Source organism: Rhipicephalus microplus, chromosome 9 (assembly GCF_043290135.1).
Source record: "Rhipicephalus microplus isolate Deutch F79 chromosome 9, USDA_Rmic, whole genome shotgun sequence".
Taxonomy (NCBI): domain Eukaryota; kingdom Metazoa; phylum Arthropoda; class Arachnida; order Ixodida; family Ixodidae; genus Rhipicephalus; species Rhipicephalus microplus.
In genome coordinates, this window is record NC_134708.1 from 55,563,941 (window position 1) to 55,590,149 (window position 26,209).

Here is a 26,209-nt window from a genome sequence, read left to right on the forward strand (position 1 = left end):
TATATACCATGAATGAAATCGAGGTGGTTAAAATGGGAAGTAGATACGAAGCGCAAGCCGTAAGAAAGTAAAAGCCGAATTCTCCGCCGCTCATTTCCCATTAGCAGCCATTGGCATGTACATTGAGCACTATCTGACTGAAAAAGTTTGCTACGTCATACTCGCTGGGCGTAACCTCCTTGGTTTTCGAAAGGTTTAGCGAGCGTTCGGCCGCAGTGCCATAAATACAGTGAACTAGTATATACCATGACCTCGAGGTGGTTAAAGCTAGGAAGTGGACCCCAGGCGCAAGCCGTAAAAAAGTGTGCGTGTGCCACCTCTCGTTTAGTCCTTGGAATGTCCACTGGATGGCGGTGCTTCTATATGGGGAATATATGATGAAAAGATGCGAGATGGTGGTACTTGGAGTGTTGAATAGATGGACAAACGGAAACATAGACAGATGCATGGATGGACGCATGAACGGACGCAGGGGCGGCTGCATGGACGAACGCAGGGACGGACGCACGAACAGACGCACGCACGGGCGGGCTGATGTACGCATGAACGGTCACACTGACGGACGCATGGACGGATGGAAGCAAGAACGAATGGACGGATAAATTCTTCGCCCCACTCTCCATCATTCACTCCGTGGATATGCTGCCACTTTTTTTTCTCGCCCACATCTTTGTGTCTACGCTCCTTCCTCTCCGCTTTTCTTACCCTGTTGCAGAATAGCAAACCAGGTTTCAATACTGCTTAACCTCCCAGCTTTATCTCATTTCTCTCTCTCTCTTTTTCTCTATGAATATAAAGTGACTGTTAGGTTGCTCTCTGCTGGATTTTCCTGTACACTAGGAGCACTTCGTTGACATGTAGATCCATGCCATCCCTGGACGCACAAGCTACTGATTCACTCACAGATTTCATACACCACTTGTGATTAGCCTGCCACATCGATATTTGTCAAGACCTAGCACACCTGTCGTTCATTGTCATCATAGTAAGAGCAACGCAAAAAAAAAGTCAACAAGAGATAAAGAACGACGTTGGACAAAGTCGTTGTCCACCTTGGATATGCTCTGTGGTCAACTGGTGTCACATCGTGTGGTCGGCTTTTGTAGCACAGAGCGGGCGTAGATAACTGCGGCGGGTAGTGGACCAGCTCGAAGCGCAGATAGGTGCTACGGTGAATACTAACACTTCTCCGCGTACTGTGAATAAGGGATAGGGGCTGTGGCGAGGTAACCAAAAACAAGAAAGAACATTGTATGTATGTATGTATGTATGTATGTATGTATGTATGTATGTATGTATGTATGTATGTATGTATGTATGTATGTATGTATGTATGTATGTATGTATGTATGTATGTATGTATGTATGTATGTATGTATGTATGTATGTATGTATGTGTGTGTGTGTATGTATGTATGTATGTATGTATGTATGTATGTATGTATGTATGTATGTATGTATGTATGTATGTATGTATGTATGTATGTATGTATGTATGTATGTATGTATGTACTACAGTGCCTTTTGTTTTTATAATGTAACGTACATATCTATCGAAATCTTTTTGTAACAATTTTGCGTGTGTGCGTGTCCTGCTTTGTTCTGTTGAAATGTTTTGTACAAAAGTAGTTGACATCCACCGTCTGTGAATAAATTTTCCTATACAGGCGCTATACTATATCTAGCCTGTTAGTATGCCAGGACACTCCAAACGATTGGTAGGACACAGAAAAAAAATGTTCCAAACTGTACCTAAATGCTCATTTTCCCTGTCCAAGTTCATCGCTAGCGCGTTCAACACTGACGTAGCTCTATATAAAGGGCAACGGAAGTTGCATCACGCCATATCTCCAGCCTATAGGCGTACGATGGGCTCACCTCGTGGGGGCGAAGGCTTATCGCAGTGCCCCTCCTCCCCCTACTAATCGTGTTATGTCAATGTACGGGGCTGACTTGCGCCCCCCTTCTCCCTGCCTATTATGTCACTAGGTGGAGCTGACACCGGGTCAGGAATTTCTGCTAATCGAGCTCTCCAACGCTTTCGCGTTAATAAAGGAATCTTAAGAATCACTCTCCACGCAGCGGCGATGTATCGGCCCTTTGAACGTATGCATCTTCCGGCTCCAATACGGAAACATTTAGCTAAAACCGCTGGAAGGAGCCATGCGCTTAAGGGAGCAGCAGTGCGATGTCTACTTGACTTTCGCTCAGTGAGTGCGTCACATGTTACCTTTATGCAAACGAAGGCCGGTGCAGTACGATTTGAATAAACTGAACTGTACGTTCCGTTGTACCGAGTAGGTGCAGTACAATTGAGAAAGAAAGACAGAAAAAAAAGAAAGGAAATGCTCATGTTTGCGGGCGTCAAACACTCGAACTTTGCGTGATCTGATAATTGCTCGAAGGGTCGATAACCTCAATGACTAGTTAATTGTCAAAAGCAGCCGCTGGCTGCTCCAGCCCAGACAATAGCTGGACGCTGCGGCAAGCTATTTGTAAGGCGTGGGTCGCGTAGCTTTTAAAGATCGTTAACAGGAAAAAGAAATATGTTTAACCGGTAGCAAGAAATAGTTTACAATAAAGCTGGTGCGCGAAGAACGCAAAGTCTTGTTTTTGCCCTGTTCTTTGTTTTTGCTTCAACGTTTCAGTGGATGAATATATATATATATATATATATATATATATATATATATATATATATATATATATATATATATATATATATATATATATATATATATATATATATATATATATATATATATATATATATATATATTCTATCTATCTATCTATCTATCTATCTATCTATCTATCTATCTATCTATCTATCTATCTATCTTCACCCTCACGTCCTAAATCCCCTATCGGTCCACTTTGCCGTGGCGTATGTCTGTAAAGGTAATTTATGCCTTTCATGACACACCAGAGTTACAGTGACATGATTACGTCATTTACTACAGTAGTGCAGACTCTTAATAGATTGGCGAACCTATATCATTTTAGAATATGGCATAAAAAGAAAGGAGGCAATCTGTTGTATGTTCTCTTATTCATCTCGAACTATAGATGCGTCCTCTAATGTTGCTCAAGATACTTATACGTCTTCAGATCTGTAGAGAAACTGAGAGAAAACATTTTGCGATATATTCAGATATCTAGCTAATTATTTTTGTTGTAGATTGATGGCGTGGACAGCTAAGTGTGCCAATATTTCAAAGACACACAAGTACAGGAAAAGAACAAAAAAAAAAGAAAACGCGCTCACTATCGATAAAGTCGCGTTAACGCACTAAAATGACCGGTCTGAGCTTAAGGCGTGTATTCTGATCAAATATCTTGGACAATGCTTCGACGCTCTCGCAACATCCGACGTTGAAAAGCAGCCATAATCTATACCGCGCTGACATTAAGCGCGTCCTTTTGCGATGGCCGGGCACTTATACAGTGTATCTGTTAGCCCACCGTCCACTGCATTGCCGTTTGCCGTGCTCCGTTTCACTCATATTAAAGCGTCGACAAGCGCTCAAACGCTGACATATACAAACGAACGGCTCTCGCACCCTCCTGCCGTGGGTGGCATCAGTTTAGTACACCCACCCCATAGGCCGGCATATTCAGGCCTCGGATCATAAGCCGGAATAGTTTACGCGGGTCGATAACTAAGCGTAAACTAGTGAGATAAAGCACTTGACCACGCTAGATACAGAGTAACTGTAACTTTTTCGAGGTGGCCAACTCTTAGCGTGCTTTCCTGCGACAGTTGTATAATTTTGTGGGTGGTCGTAATAATAATTACATTTGTAACAATTAAAAATTACTGAAGTGTCTGTTTCATTGACCGAACGGAGACCTGATAGGAACGCATGTTAAAGTCACTTCGCGTTTATCAAAACAATCGTTTCAGCTGATGAACACCTGAGCATTAATGACACTTTGCAGAGTTCGCGGTCGTGCATGACATTCAGTGTTTATTTTAATTATATCACCCCTGTCGCATCGATAACGACAGTAGTGGTATCGCAATCAAAGTATTTCGGAGGAAAACTTCAAGTACGATGCTGAAAATATCCAATTTAAAACGAGTAAGAAAAGGAACAAAAAAATGTGATTCAAACCAAAAAGTCAGCGCTTTGCAGTCACTGTTTCTTTTGCGGGCGCATGTGTTTCGCGGTGCCTGTAAACGACTACTACAAATATCAAATGGTGTGTTTAGTTGCATTAACTCCTATCACAAACAAGCACAGCTGCGGGCAAGTAAACTTTCAAAAGTAATAAATAGTTAAACGTACCGAGCACAAACATATCCAGCTGGCTTTAAATGCTGCCTTAGGACGTTAAACCCCACATATGAATCAGTAAATGCTGTCGCATATCGCGTTATATAGTTGACACTTTTTCCTTCGTACAGAAAACTGCTGGAACCAAACCACTACCTTTTTAAAATTAAAATTATGAAATAGGAGACGTTGGTGCCATTATGGTGGCACCAGCTACTCCCTTTCTCTTAGTAGACAAGATATGCCGTAAGATAATCAATAAGGGCACGAAATGTGAGGCTGTACAACATACGATGTGAAAGTACGCAACAGCGAAACGCCACAGATTAGTTCCCGCACGGCTAATATGTTCATACGTTCCACACACAAGGTAAGTTCACATACATGACAATGCAGAAACACCTTATATATTCGTATGTACACGATTTCCGCACTCAAAGTCAGCTTATTTTTGTTATTATATTCACTATCATTCCCTTAATCTTATCCTCGATCATCACTCAGTGTAGCTTAACTATCCCTATATTATAACCTTATCTAAATAGACGGACACCATTTCACCGCAAGAAGCAATCAGTGAATGCGATAGCAACTAATGTTACGCGAAGTAAGGCCAATAGCGCACCCATGTAGCCTACGCCATCCCCTAACTCGACAAAATGCTGAAGGACCGCGGGCGTTGCAGCGCTCAGCGAAACCTATAGGTGCTATCAGCAAACAACAGAACACCTACAAATGTATGATCCCCCTGCTGATCCCTGTCAAGATACAAAGCTCGCCACCACTGGCGGCCATTTCCGGATGATCAATGGAAGTACGTAGTTTCTTCTAGAACCACAAAGGCACTTCCCCCGCCCTCGCTTTTTTTTTTCAGGGAGCACTCTAGGCGTCTTTCGCGTGACGGAGACGGCTGGTTCATTTATTCCTTGCCTTCGAGCCGTGGTCGTCGGCGGCCCTCCGGTGTTTTCACTCGCACATCGAGTAAAAGGATGCGCGGACGAATTTGGACTTAGACTGAACCTCACGGTGATGACAAGAAGGAGCCGTTGCACCTGTCCTTGGAGCTCAACCCCAAAAGGTACGGGCAAGTCTATTTGTAGCATATCAGCTCCGGGTCTAGTGGTCTGGGCAGATGAATAACGCATGACGTATTAGCGAAAGAGCCGCAAGACGCTGTCGACGCTTTAGAACGCTCGAGGACGCTTGGAGGACGCTTGGAGGACGCTTGGAGGACGCTTGGAGGACGCTTGAGCTTCGCCTTCAAGAATAGAACGCGACAGCGTAATTTGGTCCTGTATTCACCGCCTCCTCGATCCCCAGCCTAGCTTCACTTCTCGCTGGACCCCTCAACCATGCCGAAAAGAAAAGAACGTCCAGGCATTGGCCGTTTCAAGCTGCCCTAGAATGCCTACTACTAGGACTGTTACAAAGTGTCCACTACGCCAGTCATTTTTTCTTTTTGCGAATTGGCGAAGTACCCGATACGCATCCTAAAACAAACGGACGTGCCGTGGGCGGGCTCACACTTTGTCCATATTGTTGCTGCTGATGACGATTATGACCACTTATGCCTGAGTGCTTCGTAGTGGATTGATTTTGAAACCGCCAACTTTTGATGCAATTCACACGGTCTGACGTCTCACGTGTATTCTGCGTTTCGAAGAGACAAAACTACTTGTGTTAAGGAGACTTCTCGCACTACACGCAATCTGTAAACGGCTTGGTTTTTGTTTCCAAAAAGTTTCAAGCAGTGACAAGGCTCTGTCGTAGAACACTTGCTTGTGATGTGCATGGATTGAATACCCCGCCGCGGTGGTCTAGTGGCTAAGGTACTCAACTGCTGACCCGCTGGTCGCGGGATCGAATCCCGGCTGCGGCGGCTGCATCTTTGAAGGAGGCAAAAAATGCTGTAGGCCCGTGTGCTCAGATTTGGGTGCACGTTAAATAACCCCAGGTGGTCGAAATTTCCGGAGCCCTCCACACCAGCATCTCTCACAATCACACGGTGGTTTTGGGACGGTAAACCCCACATATACATCAATCACGCACATGGCCTATTTTTCATTCCCACTAGACTATTCTGCATTACGCTATCTGAATCTATCTTGATTTTTCACTCACTACCCTCGACGTTGGCGCAGACACCGACACCAGAATTTCTGTGCAACAAACGCTTCAACGCGGTTGCGTTAAAAGCGAGAACCGCGCGAAATGCCACGGCGTGTGTTACTGGCCTCCCAAGGACCCGGGCTGACCACTAACGTTAAGAAAATAGCGACACTCGTTCAGCGCTCGACACAGCTTAGCCTTTCCTTGGAATTTGTACGGCACTTTTATGACATCACAGGTGATGTTTCACGCCCAGTTCCTGTGATCACGGGCTGTCGCGGCGCTAACAGATTCTCGCTAAACGTTCGGCAAACCAACAATCCCCACCGCGCTGATGGCGACCTTCTGCGAGATGACGACGTCAAGACACTTATCCTCTTTCACGCCCCGGATAAAATAAAAAAACCGAAACTTACTTGTCAAGAGAAAAAAAAAAAACGTTATAGCAAAATACAACGAGGGCGCATATCGACATTTCGTTTTAGGGATCTCGGACATTCACCTAACGGATAAAAAAAAAATGTACGAAATGTTGAGACGATGACGTCGGTGCTGCTTTAACCACTGCGTGGGGTAGAAACAAGAAGAGCGAGCTAGCCCGGCCACGAGACCTAAAGGAGCAGTTGAATTGACTATAGCGACCTTTCAGTGCCGAGATCTCACCACTCCGTGAGAAATGTCATGCGCAGCAAAAAAAAAAAAGGAAAACGCGCCAAGATACGCGCGCGGGCAGAATAGTATAAGGCGACGTCTCTTGTTTCGTTAGTGAAGGGAAGGTAAGGTCGACTTCGCACAAATCGGTCACTGTCGTGTTCTTTAGCGAAAATACGATGTGCATTGCTTCTGAATCGGTTAAGCCTATCAGCCGGACGCACTCGACAGCACTGCTGACTTCCGGCGAGCTCTTTTTTAAAAAATATAGACAGTGGACCATATTCAACGCAGAAAATTCGCGGACCACGGCCCTGTGCACCGGCCAACAACGCGACGCGACGATTGATATTGTGTCTAAGATTGACCAGGTTTCATTGAATGAGTATATGGACGTGCAAAGAAACGTCATGTGTTGTAGCTTGGCAGAACCTTCCTGCCTTCTCTCTCTTCATTTTCAAACCCTCCTCTCAGAGCAGGATAGCAAAATTAAGCGTAGGCTGTGATAGCCGGTACTGGCCGTAGCTTTTTTGTATTACACGAGTACAGTGTAGCGATTAATTTATATGTGGGGCTTAACGTCACAAAATCACTATTATTATGAAAGACACCGTTGTGGAGGGCTCCGGAAATTCGGACCACCTGGGGTTCTTTAACGGGCACCCAAATCTGAGCACACGGGCCTACAGCATTTCCGGCTCCATCGGAAATGCAGCCGCCGCAGCCGGGATACGATCCCGCGACCTGCGGGTTAGCAGCAGAGTACACCTTAGCCTAGAATGGGAACAGTTAGGGATAAGAGTCAATAGAGAATACCTTAGTAACCTGCGCTTCGCCGATGACATTGCATTGCTGAGTAACTCGGGGGACGAATTGCAACTCATGATTACGGAGTTAGACAAGGAGAGCAGAAAGGTGGGTCTTAAAATTAATCTGCAGAAAACGAAAGTAATGTACAACAACCTCGGCAAGGAGCAGCGCTTCGAGATAGGTAATAGTGCACTTGAAGTTGTAAAAGACTATGTCTACTTAGGGCAGGTAATAACCGCAGAGCCGAACCACGAGATTGAAGTAACTAGAAGAATAAGAATGGGGTGGAGCACATTCGGCAAGCACTCTCAAATTATGACAGGTAGATTGCCACTATCCCTCAAGAGGAAGGTATATAACAGCTGTATCTTGCCGGTACTAAGCTACGGAGCAGAAACCTGGAGACTTACAAAGAGGGTTCAGCTTAAATTGAGGACGACGCAGCGAGCAATGGAAAGAAAAATGGTAGGTGTAACCTTAAGAGACAAGAAGAGAGCAGAGTGGATTAGGGAACAAACGGGGGTTAAGGATATCATAGCTGAAATCAAGAAGAAGAAATGGACATGGGCAGGGCATGTAGCGCGTAGACAGGATAACCGCTGGTCATTAAGGGTAACTGACTGGATTCCCAGAGAAGGGAAGCGGGTTAGGGGGAGACAGAAGGTTAGGTGGGCAGATGAGATTAAGAAGTTTGCGAGTATAAATTGGCAGCAGCAAGCACAGGACCGGGTTAACTGGTGGAACATGGGAGAGGCCTTTGTCCTGCAGTGGACGTAGTCAGGCTGATGATGATGATGATGATGATGATGATGATGATGACACCTTAGCCCCTAGACCACTGCGACGAGGCGAGTAAAGTGTAGTGATTTTCAGTTAAATGAAAACGAATTCACCACATGATTGAACGAATGGAAGCGACACCAAGCAATCGGAAATGTCATATACGAGGTAAGACTAGCCGATAACTTCGGTACACTGGCAACCTTCGTGGCGTCCGTCGTTTCAACGCAATCTGAGCAAGTACAAACGCAGGAGTCATCTGCTTATCCTTGTCAAGTTAAAGCGCACGCGAACAACCGTTAAATGTACGCAGTTTCCACCGGAGACCCGCAGCCCCTCCAGCCCTTATCCCCTCCGGGTCCTTTTATGAGGCCTTCGGGCGACGAATGGTGACTGGATCGTCGGCTGCCCTCAGACGCTTGCTCTCACACTTTGCACTTGCCCCTCGCACTTGACTGCGCCATGATATAGCCGATAAGACACACCGACCTAAACCCAATCAATCAATCAATCAATCAATCAATCAATCAATCAATCAATCAATCAATCAATCAATCAATCAATCAATCCACCAGTCATTCATTCAGTCAATCAATCGATCGATCGATCAATCAACACTTCTGCGCCCCATGCATGACGGTCAGAAAGGGAACGGTGAATCACAATGGCCACCACATCCGTCTGTGATGACACGTCGCAGCTATAGCAGCCGCGCGATTAAGTTTGAGCGAGCCATCTCGTCTTTCCGCCGAACTGATCCCGTAATCCGGTGTGTAGAAAATAAAAGACGCCAAATGAAACCAAGCGAAAGAAACGGCCCAGTTACACGGCGGTGCGCAAGGAACCGTTGTAACTAAACCAAAGCGAGGAGCCGTCCACGCTAACCTGCGAGAGCAGAGAGCACAGGTGAACTTCCCCGGGCCGACCAGGCGAGAGCCGACGCAGCGTTAAGCCCGCCACGCCGAGCGAGAAAGGAAAGGGAAAGACGGCACGTGGCACGGACTCAACGACACAAAAAAAGGCCCGCAGGCGGCTGGCAAGAAAGACCGGCAGCGCTGAACATGGAAGCTAAATTTACCCCACATTTCAGAAACCGGTCGCGCATGATATTCGCTTGTCCCTAACAGGCAGCAACACGGCATCAGCGTAGCATCGAAAAGACGAAGGCCTGAATAAATGCGAGAAAATCTTTTGTATGTTCTTTTCTTTTGAAGACAGGAGAGACTTTTCTGTCTGCTTCACACTGGTTTGCTCTTGCGGGTGTCAGGGTTTATCGATCCGAACCTCACAGGATTCCATATACGGTTGCCTTAGGAGAAACGAAGGCCTTCCGCTTTGGATATCATTGATTATGATCGTCACCATAATTCTCGCAGCTTCAGAGGTCATTTGAGAAGCTGCCCACTCTGTTGGTGCGCTGGCTGCCGGTGATGATGGATGGACGGAAAAACTTCATTACTGTCCATCGGAACGTGCTTGAACACGCTGCAGCTTCCTTCCTGGTCGGAACAGAAAGGCCACGTCTCTCCTCTGAAAAAATACACAACTTGTGTCCCAAATTTATGACGTGATTATTCAAAATTCTGTAGTGTATTCCTCCAGATATTTCAGATCATCCGCTGTCCCTTAACGCGCACCTAAATCTAAGCGCACGGAGCCCCAGCACAATAGCATCAATCCATCAAAAAGCAGTCACCATGGCCGGGATTTGATTCGGCGATCTCAGGATCAGATTCATAACTAGTAGACCAGAAATTTTCAAGCATGTTGGTCCCAGGGAATCGTGGTAAACTGCACCAAGTGCCAACGAGCTTCAGATAGGGGCAGTTGAGGTGACAAAATGTTACATAATTGCGTGTTTTTTTTTTTTTTGCCAAGGAATGCCGTAGTGGAGGACCTGGTCCTTAGACAAAAAAAGCAATTATGTGACATTGTATCAGCTTCAATGCCCTAATTGAGAGTGCAGAGATGAATACGTCAAAGTATGTCATCATTGACCCTGCATTTCGCAACGAATCGCATGGAAATATCCTACACAGTCTCTTGAAGTTTTTTTTTCTTTGCGAAGAAAACAGGTAGGGACGACTTACAGTTATCTCAATCTCGTCTCACCTGAACACTAATGCAACAAATCTCCCTCTCTACATAGATTCTCCACAAGATATAAACTAGTTGTCCAAGTGCGCAACGCTTCACCTAACTTTACTAGCGACGGTCAGGTATTACAGAGTATGTCTCGTCCCAATTTTAAAATTGTATTTATTTGAAAAGCCACACCTCTTTACTAGCATTTCGAAGCACTTCGAACGTGTCTCGAATCGGACAAATGCCGCCACGCGCTGTAATAAGATGTGCTTCTGGTGACTATATCGCCGAGGAGGATCGAGAGACTGTAACAAGTTTGTTCAGAACTCGCCTGCTTCCGAAAGGATACCAGACGCACGTAACAGGACGGGGTCCGAAAGCCATGCCACGAAAATATAAAATGTATACAGTTGGAAAAATTCGCAGCTGGTCACATTTTATAACTCCTTTTTCGGCCCGGGCAACACATGGAATTTTACGTTATCATGATTGAAGGCCCGCCTAATTATCTGCTTCTCCCTCCCGCATTTGCCTTCTCTTGGAAGCCAGTTGGTTACCCTTAATGACCACTGGTTATCTTACCTACGCGCTACATGCACGGCCCATGTCCATCTCTTCTTCATTTCAACCATGACATCTTTACCCCCCCCCCCCTCTTCCCCCCGCTTGTTCTATGAAATTCTCCACATTGCTCGCTGCATCATCCTCAATTTATTTTAACTATTTTTCTAGGCCTCCAGCTGTCTGCTCCGTAGATAGGTAGCGGTAAGATGCAACTGTTATACACGTTCTTCTTGAGAGACAGTGGTAGGCTACCATTATTGATTTGAGAATGCTTGCCGAATGTGCTCCACCCCAAACCTATTTTTATAGGGGGAGACAGAAAATCAGGTGGGCAGATGGGATTAAAAAGTTTTTAGGCATAACGCGGCTGCAGAAAACACAGGACAGGGTTGATTGGCCGAATATGGGAGAGGCCTTCGCCCTGCACAGTGGGCGTAGTCAGGCTGATGATGATGGTTATAATGATGATGATGAATTAAGGAATCGTGTCTTGGCCGCGGCTGCCACATTTTCGACGGAGAATCGAGGTCCCTGTACCTATATAGGTTTGAAGTTCACGTTAAAAACCCTGATCGAAATTTCCACAGCCGTCCACCACGATGCCCCTCATAATCATATCGTGTTTTTGGAGTGTAAAATCCCTGAAGCTATTATCATCGTTATTCTCATGTATACGGGAACAGGTTTTTTGAGGATTCGTTTCGTTGTTTCACACAACCTTAATAAAAACCAGCAGATAATCTAGTCAAGGAACTAATAGGGGACGTGTTTCTTGAAGTGTAATGTAGTATTGCGATAAAAATTTAAATAAATAAAGTGTACGGAAAGACAACTCACCGTGAATAGGAATCGAACCCGCAACCTACGGATTAAGCGACCGATGCTTTAACCATTTCAGCTACGGCGTTTGTCAAATGAAGAAGCAACGAAAACTTTACTACCACAATACTACGTAATTTCCTTTATTTGTTTCAGTTTTTTATATGTTCTACTTGTTCCCTTTGAATTTTGAGTGGCCATTTTTTTCTTGTGGCAGAACTTAGATATGGACCATCGGTGGTGGTCTAAACCTTGATCTCCCCACAACAAACCAGATAGAGAGCTAGAGCAGAACAGGATGGAACCAGAAAAAAAAAAGGGGGGCAGGACACGGCTCTTTTCTGTTTTTTGTTCTGCCTGGACAAAACAGAACAAAACAGTACAGAACGAAGCAGAACAGAACAAAACACAGCCGAGTATGACATGTAATATTTATCTTCCGTGCTAATTATTGTTTTTAGTTTAGTATTAAGAACAATGTCCCAGAAAAATATTAGGACGTTATTTATGCTACACAAATAGCATTGCGGCGTGTTGCGTGCATGTGTTCCTTATGACAACAATGCAAGTCCCTTATTTGTTCAGTGTAATGTTCTCCCATTTCGTTGCAATAATGAATTTAACCTCGAGATGAAGTATAAATAAAGCTTAAAATGAGGCCACTCTGGATTTATTCATTTTTGTAACTGAGGCAAACCACATCACCTGAATTATGACATTCGAGAGTGAGAAACATGGGCTGTCCCTCTTTTGGCGAACCAGTCTTGGAAAAGACCAGCTACCATACCGTATATCAGTACTGCCTAGTAATCTTGAGGCGGAAAACATTAATCTTATTGCCGATTCACGTCCATTGTTAAGGCAGTATTTTCTTAGCCGTGGGGTTATATGTGAGTAATTGTATGACATTTATATGTTTGCTTTTCTTGCTTGTTTCTTAAATAAGGTACGTATTTTATTTTGGCTGTGTGAGAAAGTCATAGTACATGTCCTTATACGGCTGTAAATCTGTATGGCTTCCCCACACTACATGTGTTTACGATTGTGTTCAGATAAGCTGTGTACTGTTCATGAAAAAGCGCGCCTTCTATGTAAAAAAGAAAAAAAAATGTTTGCACTGTAAGTTTAGAAAATGCATGTCAGTGTTATATTTATAATGCTTTTCATAGATAATGTATATACAACAGTTGCAGTTTTGTGTGTGTGTGTGTGTGTGTGTGTGTGTGTGTGTGTGTGTGTGTGTGTGTGTGTGTGTGTGTGTGTGTGCGTGTGCGTGTGTTGTCTGCAACCCAATTCTGTAGGTGCAGGGGCCTTTGTCAAGCCGCTTTAATATCAGTTTATTTTGTGCTCCTGTCCTAGAATTCGTTTCATAATCAATGCTGAGATAAACAATCTGAATCTGAAAAAAAAAAAAACAGAGCAGAGGGCTACAGGGCAGGACAAAAGAAAACAAAACAGAACAATACAAAACAAAGCAGTACAGAACAGGACAGGACAAGATATATAACAGCACAGAGCAGAACAAAACACAACAGAGCAGAAAAAATCGGAACGGAACATAACAAAACAGTAGCGAATAGAACCGAACAGAACTGAACAGAACAGAATGGAGATGCTGCCCGAGTCTTCTCGTAGTTCTACATCCGGAAATGCATTAGCTTACAACGGGCGCCATTTCTCTTAGTCTTTCTTTTTTCTCTTCCTTTCTTTCTCTCTTTCTTCCTTTCTTTCTCTCTTTCTTTTTTTCTTTCTTTCTCTTTGTGTTCATATCTACAATGCCAACAACCCTTAGATTAAATAGAATGTTCGCTACCAACCCGGAAAAAGTGATTAAATACAAGATTAAATATAAACCTGCATCAACGGTGCAAGAGTGACTGTAGCTAAGATTTTTCTTTTAGTGCAGATATGCTGACGTCATATGAGTAAGATGAATGAAGGTACCTCGCTGTGCGATTTGGAAAATTCAAGAGCATTGACGAGGTATTTATGACATGCGTCCCATATTGGCGAAGCATATTCAACTTTAGGCCAGATTAGTGATACGCACGCTTGTATATAGTCTCACGTCATGTGCTGCGTGACGTAAGTGGCACCTCAAAAAACCGAGTTATTGGTTTTCCGACGAGAGTACAGTGTTGATATGGGCGCGCCAGTGAAGGTTAAATGAAATGAGGACGCCTGAGGACGCCTTACCCCCGTATTCTAGAACCTCCCTTCACTTAACGCTTCGCCTTCACTTGAGAAAGCCGATGGGAGCGCCATCTCTAGGTACGGCAAGTCACTGCATATCAGTGATAGTCTGCTGCGATTCTTAAGTAGCGCAGCGTCATTTTCAATCGAGTATTGGCGCAGTGCTCAACTCTGTCAACTGAAGGGTGAAAGTCGAGTCGAGGAGCGTTTGTGAATACGGGGGTTAGTATTTGAATGATCCGACTGTTTCATTGGGGCTGTTGGCTATTGTGTATGAAGATAGAATGGGGTTACGACTGCGGGTAAATGACTTATGTTTGAATTTTTTTTCGGTGTAAGCGTCTTTCGCTACCGGGAGCACCAGGAATGCACGTCGCTAAGGTTTTGTTGCAATGATTCTATGCCTGTATGATTGTTAATGGTATGATAAACCACGCAGTCATATGCGAACGTCCCGATGCCGCAAGATAGGTGTAGGGGTAAGTTATCGATATACAGGGTGTCCCACGTAACTTTAGCCAGCGTTTAAAAGTATGCCGGAACACGTAACTATGATGCGACCAAATGCACGTTACTCACCGTTGCCTGGATTTAGTCAGACTATTTTTGTGTTCTCAAATATGCCCGTGTGCTCAGACTTGGGTGCACATTAAAGAACCCCAGGTGGTCGGAATTTCCGGAGCCCTCCACTACGGCGTCTCTCATAATCATAGCGTGGTTGGGGGACGTTAAACCACACAAATCAATCAAATCAATCATCAATGAGTTCTCAAGTATTGTTTAATTAACTGACTTTTTAAGAAACGAGGATAGATCAAAATTTTCAATGAGAAAGTTGTAGATCAGTTCGCAAAACGTCCGATTAGACAGTTCTGAACTTTATATCTGTTAGGTGTTAGTGTTTTTCTACTAATTGCAAATGCCCAAGAAATAAAAAAAAAACACGTGACAAACCCACTCGCGCGCCATTAACAGAGCCGATGCTGTCGCTTGGCGGAAACTGCAGACCAGTTCATTTCCTTGCCTCTACATGCTAAATTGCTTTTCATACAACTCTGTACCCCTCCTACTGCCCTTTCTGTGGATCTTTACCGACAGTGTACCACTCCACGTGGGACTTCTCTGCTCAACAGGGTGTTCTTCCCGTCCCCGACTCCAGCCATTTCTCTTGGCAGTGTGCACTGCTCAGCTTACGCCGGCAGAAACTGCAGCAGCTGCTACAGCGGGCTCTCAGGGTCGCGCAAGGCAATGGAGCCCCGGACTGAGGAACCCAGCCAACAAAGGCTCCCTGTATATACATTCGACAATAAAAGTTTATTTTCTCTCTCTCTTAAGCATGAGCGTGACAAGGACAAGAGGCGGCACATGATAAGAGGGGCGTCAAGTTTCAGTTTTGTGTTGTCGCCTAAAAGAACCTTGCTCATACTCGCAAGGGAGATTGGCTAGACTGTACCTTATAAAGGAAAGGCTATGCCAAATTTGAAAGTAAGCGCTCATCCTGATCTCGTCCTAGCTGTGCACCAGCAAGCGCATTACAATAACCATCTGGGTTGCAATCTAAGGTGACCTAGCTCGGCAAGTCAGCGTCTTCCTTCTACTGCTTGTGGCCTCATGAATACTTTAAAGGATTCAACGATGACGAAGCTCTTTTACACATCATTTTCAGTGAGTCGATCGTAGAAAAACTATATATCATCACCTTAACGGGCATGTACCACAGCAATTGGGCAAATCCTACTACCCACTACTGATCGACTAAAAATGAAGAGGGCACCACTTATTCCAATGAATGGCTGCGAAGAGACGGCGGCAAGCCGAAGAACCCGATTATAGTCACAACAGGAGAACACTAGGGAATGGCAAAGGCAACGGTGGCTGCACGATTACCCCGAAGCTGAGGAACGAGGCCTACGCCAATGACGATTCGTTCATAGATCTACGAGACATGCGAACGCTTGGTTTCAGTGCGAGTTTTTGTCTCTGGAGTTTTAACAACGGTGTCGCCTCTTGGCTGTCTGTGGTTCGACTCGAACCTCTGGTCACCAAGAACCAACGTAGGAACAATCTAGCATCATATAACTAATACCTAGCAAGAGCCCAGAAGCTGCGTGGGGCCTGCATCAACTAGTTAAGGACTAGAAACAGCCCAAGAAGCAACCAGATTAGTCTTCCGAATCGTCCACTTTCAATCTTTCAATCATTGCGCCCCTTAGTGAAAGTTTGTTAGCTGCTGTAGGAGTTTCTGGCTGAAAACCACCCCCGTAATGTGGACACCGATTTATTTCAGCTACGTAAGGTCAACGCCGTTAGCAGGTTTGTCACGCCGTATTAACACTATAGACAACATGAGCCGTAATGTCGAGTACCGTGACAAAATCGCAAGTAGTGGACCACTTCAACCTCCTTTTCCAACGCGACAGCTTTGGCAGTAAGGCCTCTCCAAACGTCGTGCACGAGCTAAAGCCTCCTGGTGTTGCTCGACGGGAGTATCGAACAAGCGTACAGTTATCGGGAATACCAAAACTGTGTTTGAATTCTAGCAATGCCTAATCCACAATCTAACAAAGCGCCACTTGCGTTTCTTTTTTTGCATACGTTGCGCAGCGCAGTCGATGCTCTCAATCTCAGACAAATGTAGTAGATGCCCGGGCCCGTTTTTTTATTAAACTGTTGCCAATATCCATTGATTGATCGATTGATTTATGCCTGGGACAATAATGTAAATGTTTGGTATCGGTCTCGTCCGCTTTATCGTGATATATTACTGCCTCATTAGTGCACACATAAATAGCACGGTGAAGTAAGCAAATTAAAGCGTATATAGTGTAGGCAGTGACGTGTATCATTGGCATCTCACGCCATTGAAGCAATGATGAAGCTATGTAATGGGTGCGCTATAAGAAACTTTTTTTGCGATATGCACGAAAGTGCTCCCTTCTCCGCCGTGGTGGTCTAGTGGCTAAGGTACTCGGCTGCTAACCCGCAGGTCGCGGGATCGAATCCCGGCTGTGGCGGCTCCATTCCCGATGGAGGCGGAGATGTTGTAGGCCTGTGTGTTCAGATTTGGGCGCACGTTAAAGAACCCCAGGTGGTCGAAATTTCCAGAGCCCTCCACTACGGCGTCTCCCATAATCATATGGTGGTTTTGAGACGTTAAACCTCACATATCATCATCATCATCATCATCACGAAAGTGCTCCACAAAAAAAGAAGAAGCGATTAAAATTATACATTATAGGAAGTACGTTGTTGCCTACGTCGTCGTAAAAACCCTTAAATCCACGCTGGGATCATTTCATTTTATCGATTGCCACGTGACAACTACCTGGTACGTTCACACTTGAAGTAAGTCTCATGCGAAAACATTTAGCTGCATTGGCAGCAATAGCGCTGATGACGTAGAGGCCATACAAGAGTACCTGACGTGCGAAAAGCTTCCTCTTACTTAGTACCCGTGGTTTCAACGCTATGGCTTCGTTGAATGTAGCGAATCAAGTAGCCCTAAAGTCACTAAAGTCTGCGCTCTCGGAATCAAGCTAGAACCGACGATCATACCAAGTAATTACGTAAAAAGCTACGTAACATGCTGTAAGAGAGCGAGGGGTATAAAAAGAGAAAAAAGTTGGGAGAGATCACTCACTTTGACCCACTTCATCACGCCAGTAGGCAGAGGCGGCGGTGGCGGCAACGGTGGTTGTTGCAGCTGCTCCTGCACCGCCCCAGTGTTGCACTTGGAATGCACCTCGAGCAGGTGCGTGGTAGCCACACTGCCGCAACCCTCCGCAGCACCGTTGCCCGCACTATTACACATCAAAATCCACGGGACCGGCGCGTAGCGGCGAATGTGGTGGTGTCCACCTGTCGTTGGACTCGTGGATGGTCTCACAAACTCTTCGATGCCGGCACCGTGCATCTTTTCTCAATCGCGATTCATCGCTCGGACGCGCGCACGGAACGATATCGAAGTTGGCGGAGGAGGAGGGGGTCTGCCCCGCGAAGAGTGGCGTGTGTTCACGCGAGGAAGCCGAACAAAGAAAAACAAGTTCCGGTGAACAGGCTATCACAAGCCGCCGCTTTTCCTTCCTTTCTCTCTTTCCTTCTTTCTCAGTTGAAGCTTTGAAGAATCGAGTAGGTTTGCGAACAAGAGTGAATGTGGCGCCCTCGGTATCGCTACACGGGAGGAGCTGATAAGAGATTACGCAATCTCACACACGCAGAAAAAAAAAAGGTAGCACACGTATTCTGCTAATCGGGCTTCACGACGCAAAACGAATCCCTTTTCTCCTTCTTCAACCGTAGCTTTCTCTTGACAAAAGAAACAGAAGCCGCTAGCGAGAATGAGAGAAACGTACGACTTGGGAAAGAGAGAGGCGTCAATTTTCCTTATCTTATCGTGGAAACGTCGCTCCCCTCTCCCGTCAGCGCGGAGTATCCAATGCAGCAGCGCCCGTTCGCTCTTCGCTTGGCGTCGGCTCCCGGCGTTTATCTCCCTCTCCGCCGCCGAAGCAGTAACAGCAGCGAGCGGGCGAAACGCAAGCCTCGTCGCCGCCTCCTCTCTCCCCCGGCTCCTTCTCTTTTGCAACAATGCGTCGTCGAATAAGAAGAACACAAAGAAAATCGAGCTATAAGCGCTGACTGTGTGCAGCTTTGCCTTTTTTCACGCACAGCCTGGCCTAAATAATGGCAAGCAATGAGAACAACTGACAATGATGAAGCGCTCCGCGTCTTCTCACTAGTCAGGCGTTTTACTATATGCGCTCCCTCTACAGTTCGCTGCGTTTTTTTTTTCATTGTTTCCAGCTTTCTCGGCACATGCCACTCGTAACACCTCCTCGCCCAACTAGGCGTCTCTCTCTCTCTCCGCTCGCATTCGCATTTTTGATGCACGGGAGCCACCTTCCTTGTCGACACGTGCACGCATATCAATCTCCCTCCGTAGAATAGCCAGCTGACCGCGAAACCAGAGATGAAATTAGCGGCGGCGTATGCTCACGGCTTCATATTCAGCGAACCGAAAAGGGATGATAAATAAACGATTACGTATAGCTGTGTATCGGCGTCAGCTGTTATCAATTCTTTTTGATTTCATGTCTCCGTTTGCCATCTTGCAGCTCAAGAACCTTCTTTACGTTGCACATTTTACGATTATTCATCATTAATCTGACACCTATTGAGGATTTTGTAGTCACGTCGTCCAATACGTCCCACTCAGTTGTGCAGCAGGCAACACTTTTTTTTTTTTTGCGTCAACCTTTTTGAAGAATTGCTGTTTCAACGTGTTGAACAGCGGTTGCTGTTTTCACCAGCTGAAGGCCTCCACCTTTTAGATCCCCTGAGCCAAGCAGAGTAATAGTGTGACAGTCCCATCACAGTCAACAGAGTTCGAGTATTGGGGCCCCAAGGAGCTTCGGGACCCAATAAATTTGCGAGCGGCCAGGGCTAATGCGCAGAACCCAAGGCGCTCATCAGCTATCGGGCTTGCGTCGTCCCAAGGCCCCAAAATCGTAAACTAGCGTGGGACTCCAAGACGCCTTGGGTCACCAGCAAAACCATGCAGAGGGAACATTGTCCAAGACGCAGTATAGCCTGCGCGTCGCATAATTTGAATTTCGCAGCTTGCGCCTCTCCGTGCGTCTGATCTAACACCGGCTGCGTTTGACCCAGTTCTCAAACTGTGCTGCTCCTCTGAACGCAACAGCAGCCTACCCGACGGAGCTTGGTTATCTACTGTCTTGGGTCCCCTATTCTAACACATTCTAATCGTGGAAGAAGCTACATACAACACGGAATTCAACGATGAAGGAGCAGGGCAGTAAACTTGGAGGGTGGAGTGTTAGCGTTACACGGGCCATTCAACTATTCAACATGAGTTGCACACCACTAAACATGGAAGGCCACTATGGGTAGATGGCGTTCCTCAATATCTCCAAGCATTAATGTTGCATGTGTTCGTTGAAAGAGCAAGAACACTTTCCCGTTTCTCGTCTTTCTTGTGCCCTTCTCTAATCCCCCAGTGTGGGGTAGCCAACCGGATGTCTTTCTAGTTAACCTCCCTGCCTTCTCCCTTTTTGTTGCTTCCTCCTCCTTCCCGTTTTCCCCTTCTCTTGAGCGGGGTCGCCGGCAAGATTTTAATGTTCCGGGCGTTGACGCTATGTCTCTAACTTCTCTGAAAGACGATAGTCTTTCTTAGGAGCCTTAGACGCAAAACTTTTGGTCTGTCTGCCTGTCTGTCTGTCCATTTGTACATTCGTCTGTTCATACAATGTAACGATACCCCAAACGGCACCAAGCGATGCCTTATATGGCCGACCCCATCCGCAGCGCTCATAAATATTGCCCAAGTTTCAGCGTTCATACTTGTGCGATTGTCAACAAAAAAGCAATCATTGCGCATATCTCAGGCACCATAACAACACTTAGATATTCTGTATGTGTGTCAATGTGGCGTAGGCAACGAAACGCCTCTTCAGCAGTGCCGCGTTCACACGTCCACTGCGCATGTGCAACCACTTATCTCTCGCTATCCTCTCCTACGCTCCCCGTGGATACATGTTCCACGTTTCCATCTGACAGAGCGCGTCCACGTTGTGCGTAGCCGTTGATCGCCGGCCCCATCTCACGCGGTATTAACACCCCGTGCAGCTTTTCATAGCATCATGGTCCCCTTGAGCGGGAAATGGTGTGTTTTCAAAAGGCGAAGCATTTCTTAGCGAACTTCGGCGATTTTGAGCGCATCTATCTATCTAGCCACCTACGACCTTTAGCTCTCTTGGCCGTTTCATTGATGGGATAAATACCAAAATTTTATGGCATAACATGAGTGTATTACGAGCATAACTGACTAGCCATAACATGAAAATTATGGCACGTATGTCATGAATGTCGTGATTTACATTTCATGGTCATGCTGCCCTTGCGGTGGTTCCGCTCACAGGACATGTTGCAAAACTGGTATGGTATGAAATGACACAAGCGACAGACCCTAACATGGAAATCATGACACGCATGTCATGTAAGTCATGACTCAAGACTACCCGCCACGCTCATTATGCGCTCGCAGTTGTTTCGCTAGCTTCACACATACCAAATTTGTTATTACGGGACGGGAATGAATAAGGAAGGTATGTGATTGATGCAAACATGATAATCGTGAGATACGTGTCATTCTACAACATGACAACATGCCACGCTCATGATGTGTGCACAGCCGTTTAGCTAGCTTTACATATACCAAATTTGGTATCACGTGACATGAATAGACGACGAAGGTAAATGACACGTCCAAACATGATAATCAATACATGCGCGTCATGTAACAACGTGGCTACATGCCACACTCATGATGCGCTCACGGCCGCTTCGCTAGCTTCATATATAACAAATTTGGTATTACATTACGTAAATGAACGACGAAGGTATGGGACTGCCCCGCCGCGGTGGTCTAGTGGCTAAGATACTCGGCTGCTGACCCGCAGGTCGCGGGATCGAATCCCGGCTGCGGCGGCTGCATTTCCGACGAAGGCGGAAATGTTGTAGGCCCGTGTGCTCAGATTTGGGCGCACGTTAAAGAACCTCAGGTGGTCGAAATTTCCGGAGCCATCCACTACGGCATCTCTCATAATCATAAGGTGGTTTTGGGATGTTAAACCCCACATATCACAATGAATACCTGAGTACTGTACCCAAGATAGGCGCGGAGGAGAGTGGTGACAGTGTTCCGACAACTGTACATGAATTTGAGCCAAAGCTTGGCATCACTAGCAAAATTTAGCTAAATTGAACATTAACACCACCATTAGCTGCGGCCTAGCGCCATTAGCGCAAGCCGAGAGCCGTTTTTTTTTGTTTGTTTACAGGTAAGCAATTATTCCTGTAGGCCTCCAACATTTTACTTTAGACTGTAAGTTAGCGCAACAAATATAGAGACTACTGCCAGCAAGGAAATTACGTAGGAACTACAAAAATATTAACGCACATAGCGTATAAACATTCTCCATCAAATTTTCCTCGCGCTTAAAAATATTTTTTTCGCTCTTAATCTAGGATATTGCTTAATATCGTACCCAACTCCAATATACTTTTTCTGCGAGGTCATTCCTCCGTCAGTGCCGGGCAGCAAACCATAAGCTCGACTGACATCCGTGTCTTTTCCTTTCTTTCTCTTCCCTCAGCTGGTGAGGGCGAGTCAAGTCGTGAGCACAGTTTGAGGCATGACTTTAACAGCCTTTCGGTGGATGAGCGTCCCATTGAAAGTGCAGCGCCGGCACTGCTTCGTAGGCGTTCCTGCGAAGCATTGTTTACTTATTCGCAGCCGCGGTCGATCAAATGCGAGCATCAGTGTAAACCGTAGAGATGACGTCAGACTCTCCCAGCACCGTGCAGCTGAGTGGCTTGTCCACCTTGCTATTCTGTGCCTCATACATTATGGTGGAACACAGGGCTTTTCGGAGCCCTCCACTCCGAAGCGCTCCACTACGGCGTCTCTCACAGTCATATAGTGGTCATAATCATATCGCGACTTGAAGTAGCCCGCAGCTCGTCGATTGGTGTAAACCAGTCAAAACGACGGGCTGCACCTTCCCCTCCCTGTGAGGGACAAAAGTGGTGAGGCCGCGCAAAAATTTGAAACCCAGCCGATACCAATGTTCTAACCCCTGTCAGTTCCTTAATACAGCATGCATTCACAAAAATTTTTGAGGCAGCATGTTCACAAAGCAAAGGGACACATATTCATCCATATAGAAATTTTAAGGCCTTCGCCCTTTAACTATTCCTATTCGTACAAGCCTGACTACAAAGCAGATCGAAGTGAAAAACGAGAAAAGGGTTAACCTAAACAAAGAGAAACAGAAAAAGCGAGGCTTCAGCGAGCGGAAAGAGCGACAAAGATGCTAGTTTGACGTCCTTGCTTAGCCAAACGTAATTGTTTTGCGAGTCGTTGATTGATCTGTTTACGCAGGACGGCGGGTTCTTTTGTTCTCGCTCTTGCCCGAAAACTCGAACACGACTGCGATGCCAGCGGGGCAGCCCGAGGTCTCGACTCCGTGGGTGGTCTTCATAGCCGTCAATGTGGCGGTCGCATTTGTTTGCTTGTTTGCTTGCGGATGCTGTTTGTCAGCCTGATTGATGCAGTGACTTCGCGCGCGACATGCACGTGCGACCGGTGGGGGGGGGGGGGGGGGAGACAAGATATATAATTTTAAAGCTGTTCTCGGAGATTCCCGATTCCATTTCAGTTGTAGTGCAGTATTAAGCATGTGAGCCCATCCCCACGAAAAAAAAAAAAGCTAATTAAATAGCGGCTGTTTGTAGCTCGGAGGCTGAAAAGTTGTGGTCACTGGGGTGGCAGGCATGTTATTGACACGCTGTTTTAGACGGACGTGAGACCTGACCGGCGATTTGTCCGCCTGAGCATCTCCTTCTAATATACAGTCGACCACATGTCACTCCCCCAGACGAGTTTAAAGAAGAACAAAAACTTCCCTGAAAACCAATCGTGCACCTTCTGTAGACATCACCTGTTTCTGTGCACTCATGTGGAAACGCTCTTTCAACGCTGAAGCGTTGAAGAGCTTATTTCGCAGAAATTCCGACGTCGGCGTCGTTAATTGCGAGCGAAAAAAATCATATCTTGTGTGTGACCAAAAATCGAGAAAGATGCAAATTAAATAACTAATAAAAATTGAAAATACTGGGTACGAGTGAGGATTGAAACCGGGTCGTTCATGTGGCAAGCGGGTGCTCTATCACAGAGCCACGAATCGACTCGCGAATGCAGTGAAAATAGTTTTCTCTGCTTCCAAATGCAGTAAAAGTAACTTTTATGCTTTACAAACAGACGTGTCCTGTAAGGAGGCTTCACAATACAACGTGAATTATTGCAGTGATAAGGCGTGGTTCAAGCATGCGTTTCCATCAGGCGTGAAAACACGTGATTACCATTATAGAGTTTCCTAAAGTTAACCAGAGGGGAATCTGGCGCGGCGATCGTTCAGGGACCATGAGAATGATGGGTAGTACATGGATTTGCCTAGTCTTCACACTTGCGGGGGGGGCGAATCGCATTTGCGGTTTTGTTTATTGCTAGTTTTGGTTTTGTTTTGAAGAAAAGAACGAACCCTTTTCAACTTTGCGACCCGATTCGAAATGGTAACTCTGAAAGAATAAGGGGGTGAAGTGCAACCACTGAACATTTGCTGATTTTTGTTTCATATGAAAACAGCTCTAAGCCACACGATCACACACGGAGCCAAAAGCAGGCCAGAAGTAGGAAGATTAGACAAATCTGTGTACTACCCACCATTCCCATGCTCGCTGAAGCGCCGTGAGTTGCTTCCTCCATAGACACTAGCGCCAGAGTTCCCTGTGGTGTATATTAGGAAACCTATCATTACCATATTGATTTCATGGTTTAAAGCCGGTCACCCACTACAAATCTATCTATCTATCTATCTATCTATCTATCTATCTATCTATCTATCTATCTATCTATCTATCTATCTATCTATCTATCTATCTATCTATCTATCTATCTATCTATCCATCTATCCATCTATCTATCGATAGATAGATAGATAGATAGATAGATAGATAGATAGATAGATAGATAGATGCCAAAAGTGTTAGAAACGTCGCCCTGCCGCGGTGGTCTAGTGGCTAAGGTACTCGGCTGCTGACATGCAGGTCGCGGGTTCGAATCCCGGCCTCGGCGGCTGCATTTCCGATGGAGGCGGAAATGTTGTAGGCCCGTGTGCTCAGATTTGGGTGCACGTTGAAGAACCCCAGGTGGTCAAAATTTGCGGAGCCCTCCACTACGGCGTCTCTCATAATCATGTGGTGGTTTTGGGACGTTAAACCCCCCATATCAATCAATCAGTGTTAGAAACGTCGAGAAGAGAGTTCGACTATAAGCGCCACTCATTTGTTACGCGTGTAGCCGTGGCCTGCATTCTCTTTCGTCGATTGCCCCACGGCCTTGGGCCCGCAACGGCACCGTCAGGTCGACAAATAGCATTGTTTTGTCGAAAGCATAAACAGCTGCACCGTGTATGCGAAAACAAGCACGGATTTTTTAAAATTTAAAACGATTGCGAAATAATGTCCTACTGATATAGCTCGGTGTTCAACGGCATGCTATTCAGCGAATGAATTCGAGGTTGCTACCCGTTTCCCGCGGATTACAATCGCTCGATCGATCTGGACTCTGCCGTGCGGCGATGTTCCCCGTGTTGTGCTGAGGATTTCCGTTTGTCAGCAACGCCAGGAACAATGCGGTCGTGATGAAAGTGCCTTGGCAATAGCGCTTGTTTCCGCGATTTGACACACGTGTGGTGATTCATAATGTTGTAACATGTGTGTGATGGCCGCGGCCTGATGAATGGCGCTGGTAGTTCCGCGACGGGCGGGGTTACATTCGGGCAGTGCTTCAACGATTGATTCCGAGCCCGGATTGATCATACATCGCTTGACTTGCGTTTCGTTCCGTACCGGCGTCTCATGCGCTCTCGGTGTGACCAAATGTTTCAGGACAAAGTTTTCGTCAACTTGTGCAGGAATCAGGACGCTCGTCGTTGTTACATTACCTTCTTCATCTGACCTTGTAGGCTGCCGAACCTTCAAAACAGTCCTCCGCAGTAAATGAATACTGAGCCTAAGGCCGTCAGTTCGATCCTCGAAACCCCACAAATCAATCAATCAAAAACGTGACCACGACAAATGACATACAGATTTCGTCCTGTCCTTGACATTGTTTGATCCTGGTGCTAACGTACTTAAGAAATACAGTCTCCCTGCAATATAAGCTACTCCGCACACAGATCACAAAGCTAGACTGAACTATATGCCCATCAAGAGCACCACTACTACTGCGAACTGGACTTGCAGAAGTGTGCAAGATGGTACTGAAGCAATCGCACCAA

At 45.9% G+C, this 26,209-nt stretch overlaps 1 protein-coding gene across 5 annotated transcripts in view; it reads right to left on the minus strand.

The window, feature by feature from the left end:
- FoxP (forkhead box transcription factor P) overlaps positions 1 to 26,209 on the minus strand; it is a 488,938-nt gene that overhangs the window by 161,781 nt on the left and 300,948 nt on the right. For 2 of the 5 annotated variants that reach the window (XM_075873687.1, XM_075873686.1), the window contains exon 1: positions 17,932 to 18,322. The exons of 2 other annotated variants lie outside the window; for them this stretch is intronic. In XM_075873687.1, coding sequence (XP_075729802.1) covers positions 17,932 to 18,204 — 273 coding nt within the window. In that variant the 5' untranslated portion in view covers positions 18,205 to 18,322. Of the gene's footprint in view, positions 1 to 17,931; positions 18,324 to 26,209 lie in introns of those variants that run through there. One more of the 5 variants, XM_075873688.1, reaches the window with a different exon arrangement.